This window comes from Pecten maximus, chromosome 7 (assembly GCF_902652985.1).
Source record: "Pecten maximus chromosome 7, xPecMax1.1, whole genome shotgun sequence".
Classification (NCBI taxonomy): domain Eukaryota; kingdom Metazoa; phylum Mollusca; class Bivalvia; order Pectinida; family Pectinidae; genus Pecten; species Pecten maximus.
In genome coordinates, this window is record NC_047021.1 from 36,313,308 (window position 1) to 36,328,425 (window position 15,118).

General features: G+C 33.5%; 1 protein-coding gene across 1 annotated transcript; it reads left to right on the forward strand.

The window, feature by feature from the left end:
* The first annotated feature begins 506 nt into the window (after positions 1-506).
* On the forward strand, positions 507-3,764 carry LOC117330724 (uncharacterized protein SYNPCC7002_A0175-like). Its single transcript, XM_033889176.1, has 6 exons — positions 507-721; positions 1,106-1,323; positions 1,849-2,037; positions 2,696-2,794; positions 2,968-3,078; positions 3,553-3,764. Exons 1-3 carry the CDS (start codon positions 553-555, stop codon positions 2,008-2,010), a joined length of 549 nt encoding a protein of 182 aa, XP_033745067.1. The 5' UTR covers positions 507-552; the 3' UTR covers positions 2,011-2,037; positions 2,696-2,794; positions 2,968-3,078; positions 3,553-3,764.
* The last annotated feature ends 11,354 nt before the right edge of the window (positions 3,765-15,118 follow it).

Genomic DNA, 15,118 nt, shown 5'->3' on the forward strand with positions numbered 1-15,118 from the left:
TCCTCATCTAGATTTTGACGTTTCCTTCGAAATATTTTTAGCGTTTCGGTAGCTTGCTAAGCATCAGCGCTTTAGGCCTTAACATCACCGAAGAGTCATAGAAGAACGGAGCTACTACATGCTTCAGTTTAATTCCTGGTGTCTGGATTGCATCAAGCTCTCAATTTCAAAGGTGACAAGGGTTTGTGCATCTTTTGAACAATCCTGAGACAAAGCCAAAATTCACGAATCTGTGACAAACAACTTACCACCTTATAAAACTATGTGTGTACTCAGTCTTTAGTTAATTCATTTTTTCCTATCAAATATTTCATGAAGAAAATTCGTAATTGTGAACACTAAACTTATCCCAGACTGTACTTACCTGATAAGGTTACTTTCATTATATCATTGAACCCCCTAGTTACGTAGATATAAACATCACGTGCGGAATCTCGTGTTGGTTGAAACGTGAGAGATAAGAGTAGTGTTACCTAAGCATAAACTGCTATAAGTATGTACGTTTGAGGCCGAGCTCCGGCAGTGGACTCGAACAAAGATCAACAAAACAACATGAACGTCAACTTGATTTGTCTACTGGTCAGTTTGGCCGGAGCTGTTTCGTCTGCATCCACTGGTCAATCACAAACTAATTTAATACAATTGGCCAGCAGACTTCGGGCTAGTAAATTAGTCAGCCTTGTGCAACAGGCTGGACTTACCGACACCCTTGCACATGGAGGTAAGTGAATAATTGTAACTCCATTTTAAAAGAGATTCACAGCAATAAGTGTTTCAAATCGTAAAATACACTGTAAACGAACATATTTTAGGAACTTCGTATTTCAGTTCTTTTTGGACTTGAATCATTTAGCTAAACTATTGTGATAATCATGCTTTGAATATATCACCCCTGTAACAAATCAAGTGCTCGTGCAAATTTGAAATTGCATTTTTCTGTTAAAGTTTGGCAACATGCTGGAATTTGAATGCACTAAAATTACAGTAAATTAAAGTATATTTATAGTAGAGTGCATGGCTAATGTAATGCTATTTTTCAATCACTTTGCCAAAATTAATATTTTTACGAAATGTTGCCTAATAGGTAATATATAATTTTCCACAGGTCCATTTACCATCTTCGCTCCGTCTGACGATGCTTTCAACAAACTTCCTACTGATGTTCTCAACGCGCTTAGTCAGAATGTTTCGCTCTTACAGGAAGTGTTGAAATACCATGTGGTGCGCGGGGACATTCTTTCCTCCGACCTTATCAATGATTTCACATTGCCCACATTGTTGCCGTACCGGAAAATTAGAATCAATATGTACAAAAACAACACGGTGAGTACCAATGATGTTAAGATGCAATCAAGTTATCTTTGCAATGCTGAACATGTAAGATTTTAGTATCGTGTTCGTATGACATTACCAAAACATCTACGTCTACGACAGATTCTTCAGCTGAGCCACAAGGAGAACATTGTATAGGATTAAAAGTTAGCAGAGGAATATATTGTCATTATACGACTGCAATCGCATCTCTTCAGATTTATAAATATATAAATACAATATCAAATATAATTGAACGTTAAAAATATTATCCCATTTGGTTTTGGTTTTATCATATCAAATTTATTTCTGTACAATAATAATATAATTAATAAAATAAAAAAAAATAGATGTAATAGCCATTGATATGCTCTCGCCATATTTCCCGGGAGGAGTTTATGAGTTTTATGTTGATGCCGGCAATACTTTAATCGCTTAATGCTCTATTAGAATACACAAACTATATCAGGAGTAAACGCCAGTCATAGATCTTTCATACAAGCATCTTATTTTGAAATGGTTTGCTTATTTATACAGCTAGTAACAGCGACAGGAAGTCGGGTCACTGTCGTCGACCAAATGGCTTCTAATGGCGTCATACACGTAATAGATGAAGTGATGTACAAAATCCCTGATCATAGCTTCCTCACATACGCCGCCATGCAGCCTGACTTGGACAACTCGTTTATAACGCTATAAGAGCGAATCTAGAGACCACTCTAACAGGTAAACACAATCAGTAAATCTCTCAATCGTCCTGAAGGTACAGTGTAACTATATTTTATGACATGAAATCGTTCAAAGACACTAAAGATATTTGTATATTAGATACAATCTTGTCCAAAAGGAATTTAACTGCATTTTCAAGGCGTTTGGTCCTTCTTTACGTATGACTCGAAAGTGATTCTAAAAACCAGGTTATACCTTATGTATGTCAAGATCTCTGTAGCTCATAATTCAATATATTTCATCATATTTTTTCTCTTACTTTTAAAAAATCATCCGGATTTTGACACGTCTTTCGACATATTTCGTGCTTTTGTCTGCCTCCTCTAAATATCACTTCTGCATCATGGACGATGCTAGAAGGACGAAAAAGCAACATGATACAATCTAACTCATTTTGGATATACCATATCCAGCTCCGAATATGTTTTTAAATTTGTTAATATCTTGTTTGTAATTTGTAAAACGTTTTTTTATATCAGAATCTCAGTCTGATGTGAATATTCTGAACTGTGCCACCTTTCAAAAGAATATACACATTACAGCATATAATTAAAATGCTGTATTTATGACACGAGTCATAGCATACAGCATAAAGAAATTTTATGAATATTACTGCGGCTATGCATTCAAAATGTCCATGTCTGCTCTTTCATAGGAGGACCATTCACCGTGTTTGCTCCTGTTGATCCTGCTTGGTATGCTCTACCGCCAAACTTCCTAAACGTCGTCTTCCTCAGTCTCAACAAATCACAAGGTAAAGAGATATTGCATGAGATTGTGTCGCCATGTCAGAAAGCTTGATAACGATATTTCGTTCTAGGGCACACTGAGATAAAAACGGACTATGTTTCCTGGTCAGTACATAATTTTACCGATTTGAAAAAAAAGTTATATTATTTGAATATGATTCTATTGTATCGTATATAGAGCTGTTGGAATACCATGTTGTAAAGGGAACATACTACAGTATCGGACTCAAAGACGGACAGAATGTTCCTACTTTGGAGGGCGAGGGCCTGACCGTAAGAATGACTGGAGGTGAGTTGGTGATAACTATAGAGCGTACCATTCTAAATACAAAAAAAAAAAAAAAACATTATAGAAAATCTAGCAGGATTGTATTTTAGACACTTAAGCTATTAGAACCTTTTAAAACAAACCAAGATTTGATATACAGTTGAGCCAAACTAAATAATACAGCACCATACTGTTGTTTCGTCTCAAGGACTGGTGTCAGTAATGCAAAGGACATATAGTGCCGATCAAAGGAGGCGACAAAACAAAAGATAAGATAAATGTCACAATCTGGATGGGGACGTGTTAAAGATCTATACTTCAATTTATTAAAAATATTCAATATTTGATTTCAAATAGCGATTGATTGTTAATAACCTATCATCATCGTGGTTTTGGTGAGCGTTTTCCTATAACCTGTTATGCCTTCATTAACATTAGTTCATGTAATACAGATATGTACAAAAACTGTCAATTTTCCATTGTTTTTCATTACAGGGAAAGTATTGATTAACAATGCTACCGTAACCAAGCCCAACTTAAGCGTTACGAATGGAGTGGTTCACATCATTGATAAGGTGTTGGTTCCATCATTGCTACAAAACATCACGTGATATCGAGCTTCATAATATGTATATACACGTATATTGTACATTATCATTTTCTCATTTACAGTTCTGTAAGTTTCAATAAAAAAAAATGTGTTAAAACGTTTATTTGCTTATTTATATACAGGCGCTAATTAAAACACTCCGTACCCACATTTCGTACTCCATAGCAAAAATGAAAACAAAAATTTACAAACATATGCGGCAAATATTTAATATTTAAACTTATGGAAATGTGTGCAGTTTAACACAAAAACAGACATAGTATGCCATGATGTATATATGTCTTTGGTATCTCGTGCAAGTAATAGTTTCATTTATATGTTATTCGTATCGTTGCCGTTACGGCCGAATAAGGCTTCAATCATGGATTGACGAACATAAAAAAATGTTCTTGTCATACTTTGTGAAAAGTGCGGTATATCGTGACCATCAGCGATTAATCACAATACATGTAAACATTATAATGTCACCAGAAAATATCAATTACATCAATGTGTATTACATGCTAAAACACCTGTCATGCAAATCAGAGAACTAAACAATCAACGAGACATAGTATTTCCTTTCCCTCTAATATTTAGTATTTCTACAGAGGAATGTGGCTTGTGAATAAATCGAGTACCGTAGTAGTTAAGCAGGCCATGAAGCATATCTGATTATGAAGTATTATGTTCACGGATACCTGTTTACAGTATATATAGACTTAATGAAGAATATTTCTAATGATCGAATGCAGGGACCGTTAATTTACGTATTGCTTTGAAGATGTCAGAATCTCGTTATGGTTTATTAATATTAATAAGTTATCGACCAGCCCTCGTAGCATGTGGACATGCTATAAACTGAAGTGCGGAGTTACAACAGCGTATCATAGTTTGAAATTATTTGTCTTGTGGTGGTTGTAAAATAGATAAAGCTAACATATACATCCAATAGAACTCGCCATGTTGACAGCTTTAGAACAAATCGAAATCTTATGTTATCTTATGCAAAAGCTTGTTCTGACGTGCTCGAAAGAATTCAAAAAACAGATTTCGCCATTAATAAAGAAGTCGTTTTACAAAATTGGTTCACACAAAAATTCTACCGACCAAATTTGAACCAAACCCTTTCGTTCCTGGAGAAGGAGAGGTGTTTAAAGACTTTGCTGTATTTTCCTGTTTGGCCAGCCCCACTAGGCCCCTGGAGGGCCAGACTCATTGTCAATACACAAAATGCTCCCCTTCAATCAAGGATTCTTTTGACAGGATAAGTACCAAATTCTTTCTTTCGCACAGAGAAAGAAGAATTTTAAAAAATTGTGTTATATTCCCCTATTCCCTATTTGGTTTCACTCACTTTAGGATAATACATGCCCACTTTAGTGGAACAAACCGGCGATAATAACAAACCAGACCTAGAATTGACCTCGCCTGTATCTTGATTTTTGGTATAGATGCATCCTACCCTGCTCAGAATTTGATCTCTGTGTTTAAATCCCAAGCCTCTCCCTTTTCTGTTTTGTTGAAGTTGTGTTTAGAACGTACTTGAGTTTGTTTTTGGCAATGTAACAGGTTTCCTCAAGAATGTTCAGTAGATTAATTAAGCACTAATATATTGTCTGTACCATTGATCATTTGTATCCAGTTCACGCAGTATAGACATCAATCCTCTGACTGTACGTTCTTTTAATATGTAAAAGGGTTGTAAGGAGAACATTATGTTTGCTTCATAGATGAAAGTTCTTCTACAAAGTCCATCAAACCCGAGGTAAATTTATATCCCTAATCTGATAGTATCTCGTTAGGAACGACAACCCGGAAAAAACATCTAAACCAGAGGTTTAGCCATATCTTCCGTATCAATAGTCTGCAATGACACCGCTTCTGGATATCGGAATAAGAAATCCACCAGTGTAAGAATGTGATCGGAAGAATAGGTCCTGCAATATACACCGTTATTCTAGGAAATGGTTCATCGATTACAGGCATAGCTGTCATAGGTACTCTAGTCACCATAGCCTGATGAAACATATTTCGGCAAATGCCACAGGAACTACAGAATAGTTTCACATCTTCGTGGAATCCTAACCAATGCTAAATTGGGTCAAAATATGTTTTCTGCGGCATTTTTAGCAACTAAGGAAACTGCAGTTGTTGACAGATATGTCCTATTTCCATTATCGTTGTCTCAGCTAGGCACCACTAACTGAGTTACAATCTCCGTTTTAAAATATCCTTCTCTACAACAATCTAAGCATGATTGTGATTTTATATTTCCTTATCTCCCTTACTGGCAACACTTTTAAGGTGTTGTAAGGACTCGTCCTCATTTTGAAGTTTATAAAATGCCTACAACTTATCATTTTGGTTGGCTCCCAAACATTAGCCTGTAAATAACACTGGTCCTTTATGGATAGGTACTGTTCTGCCCTACTAGGTTACATAGTAAAAGTGTAAAGTCCAAGTCCATCGGTTTATACTGTACGTTTGCATTTCATTTGTAATTACTTTCTATGAATCTAATAAATCTTTTTTCTCTCTATCTCCTATTACTTTGCTTAACATTTCCTGTTTTGTTACATCATGCTAGGAAATTATTATACAACTATGACTTGTATATATTAACAACTTTACATTAATTACATAAATTAGTGTCTAGTGTCGGCGTTTATGTTTACCAAGTTTGAGCACAAAGCTCATTATCGCCTATTTCTCTTTGGGACTCCCACACCCCATCGAGATAGGGCATAGCACACAGCTTCTCCAAGTAGCAAAGTTTGACCCAAAGTAGCACACAGCTTACATGAAGTGGCTAAAAAATCATCTCTTAACTTAGATAATTAATTTGGGCACATGGCCTTGGTAAAATTATATGACAAAGCATACAGCTTATGCATTTCCCTCTGGCACACAGCCTTTGACATCAGTGAACCTTCCAGGTCAAGGTCCAGTTAAAGGAAACTGCCACACTTACCTGTATTGCATGATGTCGTTACCCTTCAATGACCTAGAATCAGCACTTTCTATCCAAATGAACTCAGTTAGACCCTACCTTGCAAATGTATTCCATGATCACTGTTTCGGATACTAAGAGTTACCACTTATAGTTCTGGAACATTTTACCGTGTACAACATATGTATTTCTCATTACCGATATAAAACTCTCAATATCAAATTACTATTCATTACGAATATACAAATAAATAATTTACGACAGCGTAGATATTTGGTTTACGTGAACCTCAAGTTTAAAGTGATAATCTAACATAACATTTCGAAAGCAAGTATTTAGATGATTCATTTGTTTCCATGAATTGCAAAAATAGATGTATTTTTATTATGAATGAGGAATCACTGCAACCTTTTTTTTAGCTCGGTCAATCTTCCTTTTTATGAAAAAGAGACGCTGTAGACTGTGATACAATTGCTACATATTATGTATCTTATCTTTATTATGTCTGTAATTAATGTGTTCCAAGTGATGTATTGGTGATGGAATGGCGACTTGTCGGTAGGGGGCTCCCAACCACTATCGCTCTTCCTTCATTGCATTTAGCACAAATGTTCTGTAAAGTATTGTATTTTATAATTTTCAGATTGATATTGTGATGACGAGGATGAGGGTTGTGCAACTTGTCGGTAGGGATTGCCCCAACCACTCTTGCACTTCTCCAACCCTCGTATAGAGGTTCTATATTTTACATGTTCATTAACAATAATATGTTCTGGACCTTAAGTGTGTCGCTAGTCAGATTTGGCTGGGCAGGTTTTACAAATATGTTTGTTGAGTTTTGTGAAAAAAAAATGTTGTAAAATACGTGTGATATTTTTTTATTTTATTTTCTAACATAACGGTAACAAGAAATTCATCCCGAATCAAATATTTTAATACGACGTCGTGTATAAAATACAAGGATAACAGTAATGTTGTGTATATCCTTTTAGGTGATAAACAAATATAGCCATGGTATCGGTATCGGAAAACACAGGGAATATCCTTTACAGCAGAAGTCGACATTCCATCATTTGATTCATCATTACAAATGTGCTATGCACGAACAGATCCGGAATGGAAAATTTAAATCACAGGAATGGTATTCTTATTTATATATACTGTTATGTCGGTAACTTATCTACAGATATTATGATGGAGATACAGATATCAAAAAGATATTGGTAGTTTTATCTTAGGTTTGTAAAATGGAATTGTAAATATCTCAAATGTGTTGGTAGTTAAATTTAAGATATGTACAACGTAAATATAGATATTATAATTCTGCTGGTAGTTTAATTTTAGGTCACTACAACGTTAAAATAAATATCATAAATGTGTTGTTTTTTTTAAACTTAGGCCTGTACAAAATGAATACAGATATACGTATGTTTGTAGTTCCATAGTAGGTCTTTACAACGATAGTATATGTGCTAAAAGTTTTATCTTGGGTCTGTATAACGTAAATATAGATATTATAAATGTGTTGATAGTTTTATATCAAGTCTGTACAAAGTAGATATAGATATAATAAACCTGATGGTATCCTACCAATTATTGTAAAACATATCTCACCGTCTTTAGTATATCCACTCAAATTGTTGTTTAATAAAACAATATATATTGGTGAAATCCCAGATATTTTAAAAGTTGCTAATGTTACTGCACTCTATAAAGGAAAGGGTGAAGTTAGTGATCTAAATAATTATCGGCCTATTGCAGTTACATCTATCTTTATTAAAATGTTAGAAAAGATTATTTTTAAATACACATACAATTATATTTCAAGTCATCATATGCTAAGTGAACATCAGTCAGGTTTCCGACCCACTGACTCAACAGTAAATCAACTAACGGATATATACAATACTATAAGTAGTAATTTAGACCAAGGTAAGGATTTACGCTTTGTTTTCTGTGACATAAGTAAAGCTTTTGATCGAGTATGGCATTTAGGTCTGTTACAAAAATTAAAAACTTATGGAATTAAAGGTAGACTATATGATTGGTTCAAGGCTTACTTATCTGACAGAAAACAAAGGGTTGTCATTGAAGGATATAAATCTAGCACTAAACCTATATCAGCAGGGGTCCCTCAGAGATCTGTCCTTGGTCCCTTTCTATTTCTTTTTTTCATTAATGACATCACCAATAATATAACCTCTAATATAAAACTCTTTGCTGACGACACCTCCCTCTATGTTATAGTACACAATAATAATGACCTAGATACACCTACTAAAATGCTTAATGATGATTTAGTTTCAATATCTGAATGGGCTGATAAATGGCAAATTCTCTTCAATCCTAATAAAACAATATCTATGAATTTCAGTCGTAGGTTGAACATTGACCACCCTCATCTTTTTTTTAACAATAACCCAATTGTACAAAATGATAATCACAACCACTTAGGTCTAACCTTTAATAGTAAAGGTACGTGGGCGGATCATATTTCTAATATTTATCATAAAGCTAACTCTAGGCTAAGTATACTTCGTGTTCTAAAACATTTAGTTGATAGGAAAACTTTAAAAACTTTATATACTTCATATATACGACCAGTTTAAGAATACTCTGATGTTGTGTGGGACAATTGTTCTCAAACTGAATCTGACCTTCTTGAATCTGTCCAACTTGAAGCTATGCGCATTATAACGGGTCTCAGAAGAGGTACTTCTCATCACATTCTATGCAATGAAACGCAACTCGAGTCTTTAAGTACAAGAAGACGAAACCATAAACGAATGTTTATGTTTAAAATTATTAATAATTACACTCCATCATATCTTTTCAATATAATACAACCATTTCTAAATGTAAACAATATATATACCTTCAGAAATAACAGAGTCTTTAATGTACCTCAAGCACGAACTAATAGCTATATGAAAAGCTTCTTTCCAGCAACTATGACTATGTGGAATGCACTTGATAGTTCCCTAAGGGACTCTGTCTCAATTTCTTCCTTTAAACGTAAACTAAAAACAACTATTGATATAACTGTATCTGATTTTTCCGAGAAAACTTAATATAATCTTATGCCAGCTTAGAAATTTTAAAAGTGATCTTAATTATGATAGGTTCCAAGATCACCTGATTGATAATGCTTCCTGTCCACGTGGTGCTCCTAAAGAGGATACGGTGCATTTTTTCTTTCAATGTTCTTTATATTCCAATTCAAGACATCATATTACATCCATTTATAATTTGTAAGGTTATGTAAATCTTCACTGTTTAGTATCTGGTATCATCAATGCACCTGATCATTTGAATAATTATATTCTTTATCATGTTAATTTATATATTAAATCTTCAAAGCGTTTTTCTATGTATACATAATAAACTACATGTAGTAAATATTCTGACGTCATTATGCATATAAAATTTGCAGCAAGTTTCTTATCCTTATATTTTAATACTGTAACATTAGACCATTCTAGTACAAATGTGTGAATGAATGTGTGAGTGAGTTCTTAGTTTGTACATATATGTATCTATGTATTACATACTAGTTTTCATTTTTGGGTCTGGCATTGATATGTTATGGTTCCACTTAACTATTGACCAATTCTATTTTGGAGAATTATTCCATTAATTGTAATTATTTCTATTTTGATATAACTAATACTATACTACCGTCTATTCAGTAACCAATAGTGTTTTTTCTAGCAATATATCATTAATTTTAGTATCTAAATATGGAACATAACATCTTTCTGCCAGGTCCAACCGGAATATCTTCAGAAGAAGACTTATATAGGCCTAGCCTGTTGTCTTATTCTTTTGACAATACTGTATTTTATGTGTATTGTTAATAAAATATTTTGAAATTAAATATAATAAACGTGTTTGTAGTTTTATCTTAGGTCTGTACAATATAAATATAGATGTTATAAATATGTTGGTAGTTTTATCTTAGGTCTGTACAATGTAAAATAGTATGTGTTGATATTTTTCCTCGGGTCTTTATAAGGTAAATATAGATATTATCAATGTGTTATCTTTGTCGTAGGCCTGTATTACGTAAAATTAGATGTTATATTTGTTGAAAGTTTTATCTTAGTTCTGTATAACAGAATGCGTTTTTTATGTTAATAAAAGAAGTTCATATATCTTGCCGGAAACAAATGAATGCAAGTATAAGAAATTAGCTAAACATATATATATGATATTATTCGCTAAAGTAGCAATATTTTGCTTTAGATTGACATGTGTATACAGTATACATTTGTGTTGTTTGCTCTAATAAACACTCATTTTACTTTCATTATCAACAAAATATGATTTCAGCCATAAATGATACTATGCATACCTGGGAAAGGAAAGTATCACAGTTCAACACAATGTATACCGATAAGACTAGTGTCGGAGAAAAGCTAAAATTGGTAACTGAGATGAAATATTATTGGACTCAATAATTAGCATAGCTATTTTGTATCCTTAGAACGTGGGACAGTTTATATGGTGAAGCAAGTGTAATAATTCGTTATTAGTAATTGTTCGGAATTTAATATTATTGTATGACTGTGATTTTTTTCTTTGTCTAATTGGTCGATTCTTAACATTTTTACTTTACTCAAAAATCATATTAACCGCAAATCAGCACTCTTGGTAGAAATAACAATCCAACAGCACGAGTTCGAAGCCAAATATAGTAACAATGGATTTACATTCCGTCATGTCGAAATTAGAATATCCACCAATCACCGTGTTTCTAGATAGACAGTAGTGCTGATGTCATTCCATGACAAGATTCGGATGTTTTTTGGATATTAGGGATTACGAAACACCAAACGTTCCGATGCTTTCTACAAGGAAAAGGGATACAACTGACACCCTGTTAACCGATGACTTTTTATAGCATGTTGTTCAACATTTGAAGACTATTTTCTTAATTTCATGCGGAGGCTAAGAGCTGTAGGAATGGTTCACATTACAAATGATTGTTCTTGTGTTCGTTACGATAATCAATCGGTCCTTTAACATCCGTTCTGACATCGATATATTTAAAGTCCGGGATTCATTATCTAAAAACGCTTTTCAAGCTGCGACAAAGAGTATCAAACGACAGTTTACAGCATCATGTCACAAAATGTACCTATATCTGAAACCCTGTTATTTAAAATTTGCATATTTATTAAGTTGAGTTAAAAACAAAAATTGAATCAGAAATGAATTTTGAATTGAAAACAGAGTTTGTTTTTATTTGACAGTAACTGTCACTGGCGAACTTGATTAATGGACTCTCTCCAGGAACGGTGACTTTAAAACAAATTTTGTGGAAAATAGCTATCATCAAACGAATTTTGTCATGAATCAATTCAACCCCTTTCATCATTTTTTTCTTCTAAAAGTTCAGGAAAACACGCTAAATAATTATCATGATTAGAAAATATGGAAAAGTGTTTATTACAGCACGTTGCGGAGGTGTGTCCACTTGATTTTAAAACTGAGTGATGCAATAGAATTGGAATCGCTGAGGTGTGTACATGGGGGTCACTGCAGGGATCAATTCAAATCTACATATTACTAATTGCAATAATACATATCAATCTCGAAATATATATATATATACAAAAAACTGTCAATGAAAACTTAGAAAATCAACACAAACAAAGAAAATAACTTCTCATGTTAAAGTACACATTAAAAATGACAATAATTAATATATATGCCAACTTGATATATATATGTTTGTACGTCGGTACATACTGGAAATCAAAACACAATACTTTCCCTCCCAATGTTGAGGAAACACTTCAGAAATTCAGCAATAACAACCAATGTAATTTGTGAAATTAATGTAACTTGCATATGTTTTATCATTATTACTAATGAAAATATAGAAATGCACAACATTCATCCTAAGTAACATATTAAGATGTTACACGTGCGTCCAGGATTGAAAACATCAGCATTTGGGAGATTGCATATAAAACTAATGTTTGAACGTTCCTGACGATGAGGTCCAATTAAATTTAGCAACGAATACAATTCAGTGGCGGCCATTGAATATAAAACTGCTATGAACATTTCAGCAACCAACATTTCGAAGACACTTAAAAATCAAGAAATTGACCAACAGTAAGATTTTGGCGCCGTATTGTTTAAATATCCCGGTGTATGATAACAAAATTATTAATATGTTACTAGGTTTTAAAATGTAATAACCTGTAGCTGTAACCTTGATATGTATATCAGTTCTAATACTAATAAGTCGATATTATTATTCCTAATACAACGGTGCCGTGAAACAAATACCGCCGAATCCAACGACAGTTTTTTTCTGTAAAATTGAGCAAAAAATAATTTGATTGATCAATAATTAATAATAGCTGGCCCATATAAATTACACCGAAAATTAGAATTACGACAATGATAGGATTTATGTTAGCCAACATCTTTGTTGAGTATGGCGATCAAATTTTCAACAGGATATTGGCATTCCCTTCATCTATTGCATTTAAACAAGACTGATATATTGAAGAAATTATCAGAAGCGGTAATACAGCCCATGACAAATCCTTCAATTTCACGTTTAGGCATTTTGACGATTTATTTACTATGTTGATTAGTAAAAATCAAGGAAACTACCGACTTACTCTTCAACATCGACCACTTACCTCGATCTTCATGCGCAATTTAACTATTAGGAAAAACACGTCACACTGCTGTTTTACAAGCTTGTTGATATGTATGGATGTGCCGTTGCTATCACCCTAGTTCTCAATTAGAGGATGTGACTCAATCCGGATTTTTGTGAAGACGTTGCCGTTGATGAAGTAAAGACGCTTACCTTTTCGAAGCATCTGGTTCTTAATCTCGTTGTGTTTTCGCATGGGTCCCCATGCATTTTTGTTCGTATTTTACTCATATCTTAAGGTTTTGTTTTTATGTCGTATTATCTTTTATGTTAGCTTAATATTGACATTAAACTAACACTGCAGGGAATCAACACTACGCTTTACATCCTATCAATTTTCTACTCTAAAACTCAGAATCAATATTTATTTTTCTTACAGCATACCAATGCCAATACTATACTTTCACTACAAGTGATAATAGGAAAACCAAAGTACTTTTTATTTCCAAGTACAAAAGGTACTCTTATACTAAGTACGTTCTAAAATAAAGTACTTTTCAACTGTTATATAATTCATTAATTCTATTTCAGTATTTTTTGTCCTTTTTGAGTATTTGTTATTCAGTTCACTAGTGCGCAAACATGGATCCCCCTAAGGATTAAGAACGTCTTGAAATATCAATGTCGTCATATATCCGTATTCAATTATATATCCGTATAGTGATGATACACATACATGTAACTTCTAGGTAATCAATTGAACTGTGTATGCCATAGTCCGGACCAGCGTCTGGATCCAAGCATTTCAGAAAAATGTATCAGCATATCTGAAGGAAACTACCATAGAATATGGACAAGTTTTAAGAGGAAACATACAAACTGAAGTACAGAGCTTCAACAGTGTGCAGTAAGTTGACACACTGGCCCTGTATATTTTGGTAGAATTACCAAAACGAGCATTTCCATTGGTATCTAAACACTGCGATTTACCCGGCTTGGATGAGGAAGGATATCAACATCGGCAAGTGTTACAGATTTAGGACTGTACATGTTGACAGAGCTTAATTATCATGGCAAAACAGATTGCCGGCATGAAATCAGAACTTTTGTTGGGTCTACTGGTAATTACCGGCATGGTTACAGGTTAGTATTGACACAATTGTTTTCCCCTTTTTTTCAATTATCATCATAATATGTTTATTGCATTCCATTACCCCTTTATCCTCAGTTTTCCATTCATTTAAGTCACAGGGTCTATATGGTTCTCAAGGTAAATCTATTGATTTAAAGAATACCTTACGTTATTTTCACCGTAATAATGGTAGATAAGGATATATTGATAATAGCATTCCGCTTCTCTCCCGTAATATTGAAGGTAAAGCTCATATAATTTATTTCATCAATGATCATTATGTAGTTATATCAATCAAAACAGACGATATTCGGCACAAGGTTTCAGATGCTGTTAATGTCTGCTATTCTTTACATGTTTTTCAAGCTCAAATTGAAATGTTATTTTATCAGCTGATATATATGATAGAGTTAAGTATATTACTGCAAAGTTACATCATTAATATACGTAAGTGGTGAACACATAAGTTTTCTCTAGTGTTTGGAATTTCATGTAATCATGTAACGTTACTATATATATATATACACCATTTAATTATGTGATGTTGACACATGCACACATATATATATATACCATCAGATGGTGTAATATTGCCATACGTAAATGTACCATCAGATGGTGTAATATTGCCATACGTAAATATACCATCAGATGGTATAACACTAATGACGTATACAAACATTTTCGCCGTATAACGTGCTGATTCAGCGAAAAGCACAATTAGATGGTGTGGTATAAATATACATTTCAATTTGGATATGA